The 17,162-nt window shown below is 48.5% G+C and overlaps 1 protein-coding gene across 4 annotated transcripts in view; it reads right to left on the reverse strand.

Moving 5' to 3' along the window:
* The window catches only part of LOC119180943 (KICSTOR complex protein SZT2-like), a 290,449-nt gene that overhangs the window by 248,132 nt on the left and 25,155 nt on the right, over window positions 1-17,162 (reverse strand). For 3 of the 4 annotated variants that reach the window (XM_075875778.1, XM_075875776.1, XM_075875779.1), the window contains exons 9-11: window positions 13,052-13,191; window positions 10,934-11,082; window positions 8,101-8,191 (exon numbers count right to left, since the gene is read on the reverse strand). In XM_075875778.1, the coding sequence (XP_075731893.1) occupies window positions 8,101-8,191; window positions 10,934-11,082; window positions 13,052-13,191 (380 nt within the window). The remainder of the gene's footprint in view (window positions 1-8,100; window positions 8,192-10,933; window positions 11,083-13,051; window positions 13,192-17,162) is intronic. The other variant, XM_075875777.1, reaches the window with a different exon arrangement.

The raw sequence follows: 17,162 nt of genomic DNA on the forward strand, positions 1-17,162 counted from the left end.
ACAATCGAGATGTTAACGTCGCATCCGTAGACGCGGTGTCTGCAGTCTTCGGTAATGGCATCGACGTATTACGAGAGCTCATCCGATCAGTGGTTCAAGAAGAGCTCCAGAAGCTAAACGGTAACCCCTCAACGGTCTCGTCATTAGCGGAAGTTGTTCGAAAGGAGGTGAGACAGGCAGTCCGTGAGCAGCAGCCACAAGCCCAGCCTATTCAAGCGTCGGTTCCGATGCAGCCCGCAGTCTCGTACACCGAGGTGCTGAGAGGCGCCCCTGTACCCCATTTCGTCGCCCCTGGACCTCCTTTCGCCGCCCCTGGACCTTATTTCGCCGCAGTAAGCACGCATCTGCCGAAACATCAATTTACGCCGTCCCCAGCCGAGTCTAGAATCCGAAAAGCTGATATATGGCGCACTCCTGATCGAATTCCGCTTTGTTATCACTGCGGCGAAGCTGGCCATCTTTACCGGATGTGTGAATATCGCCGAGCTAGACTTCGGGGTTTTCCCGTAAACGCTGCCTGTCCACAGAATGGTGAGCGACTTTTTGAAATCGAGGAGTACTTGTCAACGCGTCAAGGTGCTCACTCCTCGCACCAGCATCAGTCTCGGTCGACGGCGCCACTGAGGTATCGGTCACCAAGTCCGCACCCATCTTCAAACTCTCCGAGGCGACTTTCCCAAAGCCCGCTTCGGAAAAACTAGAATCGGCGACCTGGGGACGTAAGGCCGCTGCCGACGCAAGAAAACAACCTCTAGTGCAGATTTCAAAATGTGATGATGGACACGAGACTACGTGCGGAAACGGTAACGTCGCTTCTGATTTGTCGGTAATTATAGACGGCTACGAAACTAATGCTTTGGTAGACACAGACAGACAGACAGATAAAAAACTTTATTCAGGTCCTGAGGAACTGCGTTGTAACGGCCCCGTTTAGAAGGAATCCGTAGCAGTCACGGGCCGCTCCCACGTAGGGACCAGAAGACCGTGGCCCTCCGCCCTCTCGCAGGCCCTCCGGACAGCCCGAAGTTGAACCAAGAGGTCGCCGCTGTTAGGCGCAGACTATTCCGTCATGAGCAGGGGACTTGCCAGAACGCTGAAAAAAGTGCTGACCACAAGTGCGAACCGCCGGGGGACACCTTATCGATCCGGCAGGCATGTGTACCTCTAGAATCGGGATACGCGGTTTCACCTACGTCGCCAGCTTCATTGTCCTGTCGGAGTGTTCAAGAGATGCAATTATCGGAATGGACTTTTTGCAGGCCAATGGCGCAGTGATAAACTTGCAGGAAACGTGCGTCTCGTTCTCGACGAAACAGGCCATCGCGACATTCGAGAGTGAAAAACGATTCGATGCTCTCCAGATTGCTGGTAATGATGTAACAGTACCCGCAAGCTCCACCATCGTTGTCACCGTAAAAAGCAATGTGTACAACAACTGTGAAGGAATGGCAGAAAGCAATACTGGGCTATTACTCGAGAAAGGGATCTGTGCAGCAAGAGGTATTGTACGACTGCGTGATGGGTGTACGAGTGTCTTCCTGACAAATTTCCGAAATGAGGTACAGCATCTTGAAAAGGGAACTGTTGTTGGTCATTTGCACGATTACGTTCCGATTACGGATTTGGATTCTTCCGAGACTGCACCACTACACCCTGACAGTATAGATTCCATACTCGCATCTATCCACATCGAAGCAGCCCTATCACCGAACCAGAAACAAAAAATCGAGAGCCTTATACGGGAGTACACCTCATGTTTTTCCACGTCATCGAAAGTGCAAAGAACATCTATCACCAAACACCGCATCATAATCGATCAATCTGTTAGACCTATTTGCCAGCACCCGTACCGAGTGTCGCCAAAAGAGAGAGAAGTCATCAGAGGCCAAGTTGAAGAAATGCTCAGGGACGATGTAATTCAACCGTCGGCCAACCTATGGGCCTCACCTGTAGTACTGGTAAAGAAAAAGGACCAGACCTTGCGCTTCTGCGTTGACTACCGAAAATTGAACGTCGTCACAAAGCGGGATGTCTATCCCCTTCCAAGGATCGATGACAACCTTGACAGACTACAAGACGCAAAATTCTTCTCCTCTCTAGACCTCAAGAGCGGATACTGGCAGATAGAAGTGGACGAACGAGATCGCGAGAAAAGTGCTTTCGTGACCCCACATGGGTTATACGAGTTCAAGGTACCGTAATTACTCGAATCTAATGCGCACCATTTTTTCCAGTTAAGCGAGTTCATAAATCGCATGCGCGTTAGAATCGAGTACGAACAAAAAAAATACGTTCAATCTATAGCCATCGGCAAATCCAAAATGGCCGCCCCCTACGTGCGTCGGCATGGCGCGTCGGCCATTTCTGCCTATGTGTTTCCCATGTGCGGCACTTCGTACGTGTGCTGAGGAGTTCGTCATCTAGTAGTGCATTAGCATCGACGGCGTGGAAGGGCCGACTCCAAAAACTCGAGTGCACCACGATGCCGCTTTTAAAAGAAAAGCCATCGTGTGTGCGGAAACGGACGGAAATCGGGCCGCAGCGCGGTGGTTCGGAGCTCCCGAAACGTGCGTGCGGGATCGGCGGAAACAAAAGCAGAAGATTGTCGACAGCAAAGCTTCACGCAAAGGCTTCAGTGGACCACAGCAGGGTCGGTTTCCGCAAATTAAAGAGCTGCTCGGCGAGAACGTGCTTGAGCAGCGAGCGGCACAGTGGCCCGTGACGACAAAACTGCTCGAAGTGCGGGCTATGCAATTAGTCTTAGAAAAAGGTCTAATGTGGAGCCAGTTTAAAGCGAGCAGGTGCTGGCTAACTAACTTTATGGAGAGGAAACGCTTTTCCCTCCGAAGGGGAACATGCATATGCGAAAAGTTTTGCGGAGGAGTATGATGAAAAGCTTCACAGTTTTCAGAGGTTCGTCCTAAACTTAGGGCGCAACAACGGCTACCTGCTTGGGCAAATCGGGAACGCCGATCAGACGCCTCTTTACTTCGACATGCCTGGCACCACAACCGTCGAGAAGGGGGCGAAGCAAGTTCGCGTGCTGACATTGGTCCACGGTAAAACTACAGTGACGGCAATGCTCTGTTACACGTCAGATGGGCACAAGCTTCGCCCGTACCTCATATTTGAATGGAAGACGCTCCCGAAAGGAGTCGTTTTTTCGAGTAGTGTGATCGTGCGGGCCAGCGAGAAAAATGGGTGCGCGTTGCAATCGATGTCTTACGTTTTTTTTTTTCACGGTGGAAATCGGGTGCGCGTTACAATCGAGGGCGCGGTAGAATCGAGTAAATACGGTACTCCCATTTGGCCTGTGTTCTGCACCAGCCACATTTCAGCGGATGATGGATACTGTGCTGTCCGGGTTAAAATGGCAGTCCTGCCTTGTTTATCTCGATGACGTCGTGATCTTTTCGGCCACCTTCGATCAGCATGTGGAACGACTACGGACTGTGCTCGAAGCGATTAGTTCAGCAGGGATGACGATAAAACCCCAAAAGTGCCATTTTGGTTTTCATGAACTGCTTTTCCTCGGTCATGTGGTTAGCTCTGAAGGCATTCGACCTGACCCCGAAAAGACAGCAGCTGTAGAAAAGTTTCCGAGACCGATGGATAAAAGGGCTGTGAGACGATTCTTAGGACTTTGTGCCTATTACAGAAGATTCATCAAAGATTTTTCGAAGATTGCGGAACCACTAGCCCGACTGACGAAAGAAGACACGCCTTTCGCCTGGACAATCGAGCAAGAAGCTGCGTTCAATGAGCTACGACAGCAACTCCTAAACCACCCCGTACTGGCACATTTTCATGAAGAAGCCGAAACAGAGATTCACATGGATGCAAGCAATTTGGGACTAGGCGCCATCCTTGTGCAGCTGCAAAACAGAGAGGTAAGAGTGGTTGCATATGCTAGTCGCACTCTTTCGAGAGCTGAAATAAATTATTCGGCGACGGAAAAAGAATGTCTGGCGGTAATATGGGCCATACAGAAATTCCGACTGTACTTATATGGTAGACTATTTTGAGCAGTGAGCGACCGTCACTCGCTGTGCTGGCTCGCAGGCCTAAAGGACCCTTCTGGGCGACTTGCTAGATGGAGGATGTGGGGATCTGAGGCGCGCCTGCGACCATTTTGCGGGCATTCCGCCGCACGGCCACACCCTTTTGCTTTTCCTGCTCTGATAACGACGCGTGGCGATAGATGGCGCCACGTGCAGGCACGGCACGAGGTACGGGCGCGTCGAGGGAGCGCTCGCTTTTCCGTGGTCGGCGCCGGGTACGCACGTGTTTTCCTTCGTCCGCGTCTCCTTTGGGAATCGCCTGATTGTAGTCTGCCTGGGGTGGCCTTGGGCCCCTCGGCAGGCGTGTTTACTTGAGTGCTAGCTTCGGTAGCGTACGCCAAGCCCACAGCGGTGCCTAGTGCTCGAAGTGGTCGTACCACAAAGAGCCGCACTTGCCGTAGGCCTACGCATACGAGGTTTGCCCTAACACTCGCGACCAGGCCCATTGGCCATCGTGAGAGTGTGCAGCATAGCCGCGAGGAACCTTTTCCCGACCGGCGTGTCAAAGCTCGCCATTGCCAGCTGCGACGTGCTCGCGGTTTTCCCCTTATTGTGAATGTCCGCGTGCGGGTGCCTTTGCTACCCGCGTCCCGGGAGCGGACGTTGTACTGTTGTTCGGGGTGCCGCCAGAGGCAATAAAGTGTTGTGTATTATTGCATTAGAACACTGTCTATTTGCCGCGCCGCGCTAGACGCCTTATTAGTTGAGCGCGCGCGAAGCGGTGTGCTACACGCGAGTAAATGGAGTAGCGGCCCTGTGGCTCGCTAAGCGTGAGCCCGCGGCGATCGTCTGCTGCAGTTAGTAGCGGGGAGACCATAAGCCTCAGGTTGCAAGAATACGACATAACAGTCGTATACGAGTCGGGTCGCAAGCACCGCGATGCTGATTGCCTGTCACGCGCACCAATGGAATCTGCACGTGCCTCCGACCATTTTGCGGGCATTCCGCCGCACGGCCACACCCTTTTGCTTTTCCTGCTCTGATAACGACGCGTGGCGATAGATGGTGCCACGTGCGGGCACGGCACGCGTCGAGGGAGCGCTCGCATCTCCGTGGTCGGCGCCGGGTACGCACGTGTTTTCCTTTGCCCGCGTCTCCTTTGGGAATCGCCGGATTGTAGTCTGACTGGGGTGGCCTTGGGCCCCTCGGCAGGCGTGTTTACTTAAGTGCTAGCTTCGGTAGCGTACGCCAAGCCCACAGCGGTGCCTAGTGCTCGAAGTGGTCTTACCACAACGAGCCGCACTTGCCGTAGGCCTACGCGTACGAGGTTTGCCCTAACACTCGCGACCAGGCCCATTGGCCATCGTGAGAGTGTGCAGCATAGCCGCGAGGGACCTTTTCCCGACCGGCATGTCAAAGCTCGCCATTGCCAGCTGCGACGTGCTCGCAGTTTTCCCCTTATTGTGAACGTCCGCGTGCGGGTGCCTTTGCTACCCGCGTCCCGGGAGCGGACGTTGTACTGTTGTTCGGGGTGCCGCCAGAGGCAATAAAGTGTTGTGTATTTTTGCATTAGAACACTGTCTATTCGCCGCGCCGCGCTAAACGCCTTATTAGTTAAGCGCGCGGAGCGGTGCGCTACACGCGAGTAAATGGAGTAGCGGCCCTGTGGCTCGCTAAGCGTGAACCCGCAGCGATCGTCCGCTGCAGTTAGTAGCGGGGAGACCATAAGCCTCAGGTTGCAAGAACACGAGTCGGGTCGCAAGCACAGCGATGCTGATTGCCTGTCACGCGCACCAATGGAATCTGCACCTGTGGAAGATGGAAACGACTTTCTGTTTCTTGGGGCCGTCAGTACCGCAGACATGACAGAATATCATCGATCTGACGCGGAGTTGCTTAAACTGATCAAGCATCTGGAAGGGCAACCCATGCGTGTTCTTCAAGTTTTCGTCCGAGGATTGTCCTCGTACCTGATGAGAAACGTTTTATACAAGAGAAACTTCGAGCACAGCAGGGAGAAATTCCTACTCGTCGTTCCTTCGGCCTTGCGACCCGAAATCCTGGAAGCCTGCCACGATGACCCAGCAGCAGGACACCTCGGAGTGAGTATAACATTGGCTCGCATCCGCACCAAGTACTACTGGCCAAAGTTACTGGATGCTGTACAGCATTATGTAAGGACATATAGAGATTGCCAGAGACGCAAAACGCCTTCATTGAAACCTGCAGGATTTCTCCAATCAATCGAACCACCTGAATCTCCGTTTGAACAAGTAGGAATAGATCTATTTGGTCCATTTCCTACGTCATCAATGGGCAACCGATGGATAGTAGTGGCGACAGACTACTTAACCCGGTATGCCGAGACAGCCTCTCTCACCAGGGGCACGGCTATAGAAGTCGCTGAATTTTTCGTCACTAACATTGTACTACGGCATGGTGCGCCAAAGGTGGTTATCACGGATCGAGGAACTGCATTCACAGCCAATCTGACGCAGTCCATTATGAAACTTACCCACACATGTCATAAGAAAATAACGGCTTACCACCCCCAAACGAATGGGCTAACCGAGCGACTCAACAGAACTCTAACCGATATGTTGTCCATTTACGTTGACTTGGAGCACCGTACGTGGGGCAAGATACTGCCGTACGCCACTTTTGCTTACAATACTGCTGTGCAGGAGACTACTAAAGTGACGCCATTCCAGCTAGTCTATGGTCGAATAGTTACCACACCATTAGATGCAATGCTGCCTGTAGGCGACAATACAGAGCACAAGCCTGACATCAGCGAATTCATTCAGCGAGCCGAATAAGCACGGCAGTTGGCGCGACATCACATAAAACAACAACAACGTGTGGATGCAAATCGTTACAACCTTCGTCGGAGAGGAGCCGACTACACACCAGACGACCGAGTTTGGATTTGGACTCCCGTGCGGACGCCTGGCCTTTCCGAAAAGCTCATGCGCCGCTATCCCTTACCGAGTTTTTCGTCGCTTCAGCTCCTTGAACTACGAGGTGTCACCGGAAGGACAAGTGAGTTCATCAAAATGCCGAAGGAGCACAGAAATCGTGCATGTAGTCAGAATGAAGCCATACTATGACAGGCAATGAACATCGAACTGTACACACCCGATCATGAGGAATACCTATTTCTCCAATGGAAACCACGCATTTAGACCATCTCAGCAACACTACTTTTACGCATCGGGACGATGAGTTTTTGGAGGAGGGATAATGACGCAAGGCAAACGCAGTATTCAAACTACGCGTGCTAGTTCGTGCGCCCCCCAAGAGACCAGCGGCTTGATGATGAAACAAGAAAAGGCCGTGACGGCAAGCGCCTCCTCAGGACGGGATTTTGATGAAAAAGAAGTGGTGCACCGCTCGAGGGTCTCTCGGAGAATGATCCCCTTTTGCTGATTGCCTGTTGGAAACGCCGCTACATTTTCCTTTACTTTTCGGGCACAAGTTAGCCCCAATAAACAGTTATTCGTACACCATTTGGATTGTACGTAACAATATCGTCAGCCGATTCAAAAGACATCACTCAACACGCTAACTCAACCCTTATACAATATTCCAATAGACTCAATCAAGCATAAGAACAAACACAAGGTAGCGCGAGGGCGGCCACGCCAACACTCGGCTCACTACGAGGGCTCGCAGCAGACAACGCATGGTGCCGCCCACCTATGGACCCACCGCGGAAGACAACCGTTGGCGCCAACTGCCAAAGAAGACCGCTTGTCTTTCATGTGTTGCCACCGAGACACGCCACCAGGCGTCACTGGCGGCGCTACTGCACTCGCCATGATGATAATAATAGTGATAAACGCTCGCGAGCACAACGCCACCTACCACTCTGCAGCTGTTAACCCTGACTGCGACCTACTCGCTGGACATGTCTGCGCCACAATGTGCAAACGCCTTTACAAATGGTGGTAGCACCCTCACAGGACATGGAATTGCCAGTGAATTATCAGTCTTGTTAGCCATGACGAAGAGCCCAATGCATTACCAATGCATTACAAATATATTTTATGCAATAAAAAAAAAGTTATAAAGAAATGAATCGTATAACACAGCTTACCTCTTGCTTGAAGACTGCCATGGAACCATGACGACATACTCGATGTTAACATCGAACTTCCACGGAAGTACCAGCTTGATTTCCAGTTCTCCTACAAAAAAGTCGCACAAGAAAAAGTTCCCTGCACACTACTTGTCGTTTTTGCTAAGCAACAGAATTCATTACAAAAGGGAAAAGCAGGAATAGAAGAAGCCTTTGTGAACAGATACTGTTATCTCTCTCTAATTTAATGTTTTCTGTGCTTTGGTTGAATGTTCATTCTAAAGCACTCAATGACTTGAAACTAGACACAAACCTCGATAGAGTGAATCTAGATATAACAAAATATTGGTTATAATGAAGTAAAGAAAGAATAGTCTTGCAATACATATAGTGTTAAGAATATACCTTTATAAAGCATTTTTGGATATAACGAGCTTATTTTTGTGGAATATGCAACTTTGTTATAATGAGGCTCGCTCTGGGCGACCTCGTAGTGTGCGACCGTTGGTAAGCGACCACAGCGCTTCAAAATGGCCTCGTCATCCTTGGAACAGATCGCAGCATTTTTCACACCCTTGATCACTGCAGCCCCACGTGAAGGCCACATGCGCATGCAGCCCGCAGTTTGAGGACCTTGCTGGGCATTCCAACCTTTACTGGCCAGGATGCGAAGGATTCGGAGGTCAATTTTATTGATAACCTTTCCACTTCCAGGACTGTTTGAAGTTTTGACAGTGCGTTGGTGAGCTAGCCAGCGTGAATCCATAGTAATTTTTTTTTAGTGGGAAACGACAGCACAAGAAAGAACAACAGGACAATGCGCTACACTCGACTGACATCATTCATTGCGTCACTCCACTTTTTTATACGGACCAGAACCAGGAAAGCATGCGTAGCGTGCATCATGCGCAGCAACCACCATAACTTGAACAACCTAGTGCACTCATAATAATACACTCAGAAAAGAGAATTCAGTGCCAATCAAGCATAAGGAAGGAACACTAATGCACTCTGAACCCAATGACTGAATAAAAAAACTTCTGACAATTTCCGGACGATGGTGATAATTTCCGGACACAGCTCTTTGAAACAGTGGTCAGTCTAAACAAAGCTCGACTTATATAATGACCATCCATCGTGACACTTTCGAGTTTGTTATAAACGGGTTTGACTGCACCATGGGCCTCAATAGTGCCTTTTGCATGTTTCGACTTTTGCACTTCATTAGGGAACTACTGAGTAAAGAGAGATAATAGATAAAACAAGGTAATGCATAAAGTGAAGTAATCTCAACCTTCCTAACAGATTAGTCCTCAAAAACCTCGAGCATATAATACAGCAAAATATTCATTAAAATTAGACAAGACCTCATTACTCAAGCCTCAATACACTACACCGAGAGATAACAAAATATCAATCATAATGAAGTAAATGAATAAATGTTTTGCAATACTTAGTGTTAAGTGTTAAGAATAAACCTTTAAAACGAATTTTGAATATAACGAACTTATTTTCATGCAACATGCAACTTTGTATAAAGATGTTTGAGTGTAATTAGACAAAACAAAAATGTTTTAATTTGTTTAAGCAAGATTTTCTACTTTAAGGGAGCACTGACATCAAATTTCAAGATCGAGATGTGCCCATCATTCAATCGCTTGGTATGCATAGAACTTCTTGGCCAAAAATGAATGGCATCCGTCGCGTGGAAGTTATTTTAATTAGATGTCAAACAGTGTAGAAAAGCTAGGGTGAAAAAACGTAAAATAGACTGCCCTGCGACATCGACACTAGTGCTACGTGTTCAATGTGATACATTCCGAAAATACGACACGCAAGTAACAATGACGTCGAAGATCTGAGTGTTCTTGGAGCCGACTCCCGGCCATGCTTTCACTAATGGCTCTGCTTGCTGTGTTCGAAGCGTGCGTGCGATTCATCACGTCGTATCGACTGATTTGACATGTGCTCCACAGCGTGAGTACAATCATTCAGAGCAACAATATGTGCCAGAATGTCGGGGAACCGCCCTGCATGTCGAGGCGCGAAAAAAGTGGAAAGTGAATGACGTTTCATGCCTTTCCAAGCCACGAACCTCAACGCAGCCAGTGGGTTGACTTTGTACACGCCAATGAACAGAGAGACTGGACGCCTGTGAAGACCAGCCCCGTTTGCTCGCTTCACTTTGCGCCGTGCTGCTACAGGGTAAATTCTGTGTTGGCGAATCAGTTGGGTTTCACTGACAGTACCAGCTGCCCCTTCTCAAGGCCGGGGCTAAAGGAAGAATGAGTTGGCGCTACTTAACCTAGCCGGCGGAAAACACATGGCGGGGCTCTAGTCTACATCATCAGAGAGACAGCTGTACTGACTGCATGTGCGCTACTAGCAGACGAAATGCCAGCGTGCGAGACATAACCATTTTTTGTGGAAGCAGCATCAGCTGTGCAGCGGCCCTGGCGTGGCCGTGAGGTAGCACTAGCAGCACTACAATTTGGCGGGCTTTCGAGCCATTTTGAACCAAGTTCTATAGCGAATATATTAATCAATAATGCAGATATTCATTCGTCACTCTGATGCATTTTAGGTCTCGAATCCCTACTAGACGATCGATAGCTACTAGATGACGCAAAAATCTTAACATAAGTAAATTTGATGTCAGTGCTCACCGTATGCACCCTAAAGAGGCCAATGATCTTTAAAAAGGCCCCTTTTTATTTTTTACTCAGCATTGGTACAACATTCACCAAACAGCAGACAAAAATTGCCAGGAAATGACCTTGCGTGAGACAGAATGTCCACACAGTCGTTGTCGTGTCATAGCGCAAGTGTAGCTGCTGCAGCACCAACTGACCTTTGGCCGTGGAGATGCTCCGCAGGGCGTAGCCTTCACGAAGCTTGCAGGAGAGGATGCTCGACAGCGACGTGTTGAGGCTGCCATCGGTGCTCTTCTTGCGCAGCTGCGGCACACTACCTGGGTTCAGCTCGATACCAGTGTTGCCCCTACAAGCAATCAAATGAAAATTTATTTCACTTGACTGGTGCCTCTAGGCCTACTTAGAAAAGTAAGCAAAATTAAGGAGCTCATGACGAAAGGGAAAAGTCTGAATACAAAGGAATCCCAAGCAAGGCACCATAACGAGTTTAATATTTGTGACGTAGTCCATGTTCGAGCCCAGTTCTGATATTATATCACCCATTCAGGTTGGTAAATATCCTTAGAGTTTCATACAATAAGCTGGAGAGGAAAGTGGAACTGCGATCATTGTACCCCTCCGAAAATGATGGGAAGTACAGGCTTCAAATGAGCAATCCGTAGACAGTTCTGCAGACAGATCCACAGACAATACATAGGCAAATTCGTAGACAGTTCGCTAGCATTACCGTATTTACACAATTGTAAGACGATCCTTTTTTTCAAATTTGACAATCCAATGTTGGGGGGTCGTCTTATAATCGAAATCGAACCATGTACCTTAGAATCGAAATTGAACCATGTATTGTCATCTCGAATCATTTCCCGCTCAACCCAAAGCGCATAGTTTTCCACGTGCTTACACAAAAGCTTTTCTTTTTTAGCATCTACTGCGCGCATTACGAGTGCCTTTATGACGAGCGCACAGCTCTTGAGGGAGCACCGGTAATCGATGGAAGAGCCGCCGAAGGGGGGTATTGGTAGTTGACGGAAGAGCTCCTCTTTGTGATACAATTTTCTAAGCGGGCGCGTCGCCGCGTGCTCCTGTCGCTTGTGTCCACGACCGGCTCTCTCGAGTCACTTCTGTCTGACATGAGTGCCGTGACATGAGGATGAAAGTTCGGAATCGGTGAATGTGTGGTGTGGAAGTGGCGGCTTCAGCGCGAGGAAATTTTCTCGTGCGACTCCAAGCGCCGTGGCTTTCGCGGGCCGAAGTCTGGCTGCTTTCCGGAACTAGAGGCGAAGCTTGCGGCCTACGTGACTGACCTACGCGATCGATCGTTGTTGGTCGCGTAGGTCGCGTAGGTTTTTTTTTTTTTTTTGGAGATGCGATTTTGGGGGGGGTCGTCTTACATTCGAGTCGTCTTACAATCGTGTAAATACGGTAGCTAGCGAACTGTCTATGAATATTTCTATAGTGTCAATATTGTTCTTCACGCAGCATGGGTAGTGGAGTGCAGTGCAAAGCACTCAACCAGTGCCTTTGTTGTTCAAAGAGGCAGAAGACCGCTAGGTCCCTTGGTTTGCTGCGATGTTGCAGCTTTACAGGGCGTATTTGATGGTTTTAATAAAGCGTCGTTCACTTACTGCTGCACATTGATTTAGCGTCCTATGCCAATGCAGGATATTGCATATTGCATAATATTGCTGTTTCGCAGTTCTAGCTGAACAAAACGCTGTATTTCGCGATTTTGCGTCATTTGGTGTTGTTTCATGACACTTCCATGATGTGGCTGCACTTTTTTCATAAGCGTGTCTTTAAAAAAACAAAACAAAAAACTTGAAACTGACTGTGAAATGATGGCAGAGCTAAGTAGACGCACCGTTGCAGCCTTCTGACTTGTTGGTGAATGGCTAAGCAATGAGGAAAAACAGCAGGTTTGTAAGTCACTTTTCGTTACAAATGACGCCTGCTCTGAGTGTAATCATTTTTTCTTATTACGGTGACCATCGAGTGCTACTGAACGGCAACGCAGCTAGGCTTAGCCGTTGCCACAGCATCAGTGCAGGTTGTTACGTATTCAGCGGCCGGATTACAGCAAGCCCAGGAAACGGACGACTCAAGCAGTTCCAGGAAAACAAATCCTGCTTTATTCTGTTTGCGATGCATTTTTAAGTGCTACGCGGCCAATCAGACATTGGCAGGAAAGGAAAGAAAACAAGATAACACATCGAGCGGGGAAATCTTATTGGAAAGCACCAACCTAGAAAGGAGTGCGAGCACTGTGTATGTTACAAGGTTAGTGTGCCATGTGCTCAGCCAATGAAACCACTCACTTGGACGCCAGCGGCTTGTACGGCATCCCGACGTCCTTGGCCAGCTCTAGTCGCTGATTGACGAATTTCTCCTGAAAACTCCAGAAAAGCAGTGCCCTGTGGAAGATGTTCTCCGTGCCCGTTGATCCTTCGACTTCATCCTGAAAAATCAAAATCCCACTGAGCGAATCTGCCGCCTTACTTCAATGCAAAGTTTCTCTGTGTCGGGCTACGTGTCTAATTGGTGTCTAGAATAACAGGAGATTTAAGCAAGCGATGCAAATCACATCTCCAAAGCGCGGCATTTGAGCGAGCTGCATGGACCATTGCAGATGCAATGATATACACTTTTACTGCATTTTTTGTAAAAGTAAATTAGTGCGTTTTATACAGCCGAACATGGTTATATCGAACTCGAAGGGAATCGCGAATTAGTTCGATATATGAAAAATTCGATATGAAAAAATAGAGCTCCCGAGATCTTACCAGTAATGAATCATCACCTACAACAGGTGCATTAAAGAATGACAACTAATTCCGCACACACGCCGTAACAGAATGATTCATTTGTGGGAAAAAAATCGTTTATCATGGCCTGCTTCTTTGCTTTTGAAATGAAGTTGAAGACGCTAGTCTCGATCATATGAAGGCTGTCCTGGTGTGACAGTCCGGTTCCCTCCATGTCGCCGATACAATGACAAATGACGCCGAACGCTGCAGCTGCTTCAACGGTGGAGTATGCGTGTGTAGCCAGCGTCTCGACCGGACGACCCTCCTCATCACTTGAGCTGTCGGCCTGAGTATCCTGAGCCCCTGCGATTGCAACTACTATGGCCTCGTCAGCGAGGCTCGCAACAGCCAGGACATTGCAGTCTGCCTACACGAAGTCGTCAGCAGATACTTTGTGTGGAACTGCTGCTGGGAAGCAAGACGACAACCCCTGTTATAGCCCAAATGGGGCTGACAGTATAATAAAATGAAAATGAAATGAAACACGTCTTCTATCACTCGTCGTCAAATTCAACGGTTCCTGAGTGACTTGCGGAAGCAGTTGGCCACTGTGTCCGTCTTCACGTCTCGCCAGACATTGAAGATCCTGCGGGAGAAAACTTCGTGGAGATTTCCGGCCACACCATCGTCATTCACAGCTGGATGTCCTGACTGCTGACAGGTTCACTTTTGGTAGAATTTGTTTTGCCAACAATGTAGTAGCACTGCTTAAGTCAGTGAAGCCACACGGTGTTGTCGGCAAAGTTGTTTCACCGAGTGCAGCGGCAAACCATTTGGCCTTGGCAATCAGCATTGGGCCATCCACCGGAATGCTCTCTTTGCGCGTACTTTTAAACACCAGGCATAGAGTGCCTTTTCTACATTCCTGTGGGCAGAAGCGCACACATGACAGGCTCCCGATGTTCGCTGCTCCGCTGCCTTTGTCTTGATATTTGCTTAGTTCTTCAACATTGTACTCAGAGTGCTACGTGATATCCTGAAGTCACCCATGACGGTCGAACATTTCTCGCCCGCCTCAACACGCTGAATAGCCTTCAACTTCGTCACAAAGTCAAGGGTCTTGCGCTTCTTGACGCTGGCCATAGCTACACGAGTAGTCGACAATCGAAGGAGTCTACAGCGGCTTTGCACACCACGCACGCAAAAGAGAAATGCTGCACATGCCATGGTACGTAGGCGACACGATAACAGAAGCAAAGCGCTCGCAAGACCATGGCCACCTGCGACGGCAACAGCAAAAGGCGCGAGCTGTGGTAGGCTGATCAAACCTCGCAAAACAGCAACAAAAAATAAAAGAAAAGGTGAAAGGAGGAGTATGTCGGTTCTTTCATTCCTGCTCTCCGAGCCGAGGGGTACGGAGAACAGGAACGACGGAGAGAAACAAAAAAAAGAAAAAGCCGTTCCACAAGTCAGAGATTGTGCAGTCCGAGCCCTCTTGCCCTTACACTTTTTTGAGTGTTTAGGGTTTTGACGGAAGCGTGGTGCCTCACGATGGTCGCCGAAGTGCGAGTGTTGAAGCGTGCTCTCCAACCCGCGCGCGGAGCCGCGAAGATCGCAGGGTGTGGCGAGTGTTGAAGTGCACCTTCCTGCTCTCACGGCATTCGATATATTCAAAGGCGGGTAAAAATACTGTTCTATATAAATGAGCGAATTTCTATACTTTTACAAAAGAATTTCAAGAAGATAACTTATGAGTTCGATATACTAGAAAATTCGATATATGTGGGTTCGATATAACCGTGTTCGACTGTATATACCAAAATGCAGCATTCACAACAGGGCCAGCGAACAAGCAGGTGACCTTGTTTACAGCTAAAGAATTCGAATTCTGGGGCTTTATAAGCCAAAACCATGATATGCTTATAAGGCACACATAGCGAGCACCTACGATTGATTAATGCCAACCCCCTGGTGTTCCTATACCCTTTCAGGGTCAATCCCATACACCTCAAACCTCATTAGAACAAAGTCCCACCTGCCACGACAATACTTGGTTATATCCAAATATTCATTATGAACACATACACTCAAACCTCGTTATAACGAAGTTAATGGGGAGCCGCGCTTCGAAAATGCTCTCAGCACCATGCCCAATCCCGCGGGGGCCCCTCTCAACGCTGCACGCAAAGAAGGAAAAGAAGAAAAAGAAAGAAAAGACGGTGGCGGATTGTTTGCTCTCTCTCAAATGCCGGTCTGTGACGGGCCTGTGCCACGCTTTTCTGTTTTCCGTCTCCGCACGTAGAGACCCTTCTCTTTTCAAGGGTGCGAGCGGAGAGAGAGAGAGAAAAAAAGAGCTGTTGTCCACCGCTGTTTCTCCTAGCGAGTATAACGTGCGTTTGCCCGACCTTCGAGAATACGCACATCCACGACATGGCTCAGCACACCGATGACAAAAACTGGGTGCGCAAACAATGCGAAATCCAGAAACATGCGAGAAGTGGACAGAAAAGCAAACAGAGAGCAAGAGCACGTCAAAAATTTCCGAGTATAACTTAAGATGGCTGCACTGGCATGCGCCCCACGCTGTCAGCTGCCCGAAAGAAATTGTTCGGATGGTCCCGGGCTGCCCGCAGGCTGCCAGGCATGCGGAAAACAAATGCGGGCGCTGTATGGAGCTGTCCGGGACGTGTAAGTTGATGAAGCTCACCGTTACGCCTGTTTCTGTGCAGGCGCTGACTGGCAGAAATGATGCATCTGAGGCTGCGTTGCCTGTTTTGGGAACTCGCATAAATTGCGCCTGTTTCATTGGTGATAAAACGAAGGATTATTATATATCACCCTTGTTTTTACTTTCCGGGCATGCTCACAACCATACAGTTTTCTGTAGTGTACTTACCCGGGCAGTTCGCTAGCACTTTAGAAGAGCACGCTGTTCTTTCCTCCGCGAGTAAGCTCGACTGACAAATCGGAACTTGATTCAGTAAATGTCAGCCTGCCATACAAGGATTCATCTACGAGTCATGACTGAGATGTTGATGAGTGAGTGACATCTCAAAAGCCTGTTCGGCAAGACGCAGCTGATCCGATCAGAGGTGACTTTTCTCCTTGCGTGTTTCCATTTGACACACCTTAGTGCATTTTTTTTTTTATAACTGTGAACTGTTTATTGCAACACATCAGTTTTTAACAGTCGTATAAGCTTTTTTTTTTTAAGAGTTTATCTGACTGTTACTCATGAGTGAAACAGGTGTACAACACAATTTTTTAATCACTTTACGGTCAGCCTAAAAAATTATGACAATTTTTTTCTCTGGGGAAGATTCGTTTGAAGAAATTAAATCAGCAATACAAATTTACCTTCAAAGACTGGGTCTAACGAAAAAAACAATAATTCTTGACTCTAAAAAGGTTAAAATGAACCCTTGTTTACTAAACACGGGTGTTTTCACTTTCTACCATCACTGCCAAAATCAGGAATGGCAAGGTGACCACTTAATCGGCAAGATAACTGCCGATGAATGCAGTTTAACGGCAAGATAACCTCGACATCAGAGAATTTTTAAAAGATGATAATAAATAATCTACTAGGCACGGCGGACCATCAGCAGGCATGTGGCTTAACAAGCCGCTCTTCTGCTTTTCCCAGGTTGGTGCCTACTCCAGTAGCACTAAGAGTGATTAC

This window comes from Rhipicephalus microplus, chromosome 10 (genome assembly GCF_043290135.1).
Source record: "Rhipicephalus microplus isolate Deutch F79 chromosome 10, USDA_Rmic, whole genome shotgun sequence".
Lineage (NCBI taxonomy): Eukaryota > Metazoa > Arthropoda > Arachnida > Ixodida > Ixodidae > Rhipicephalus > Rhipicephalus microplus.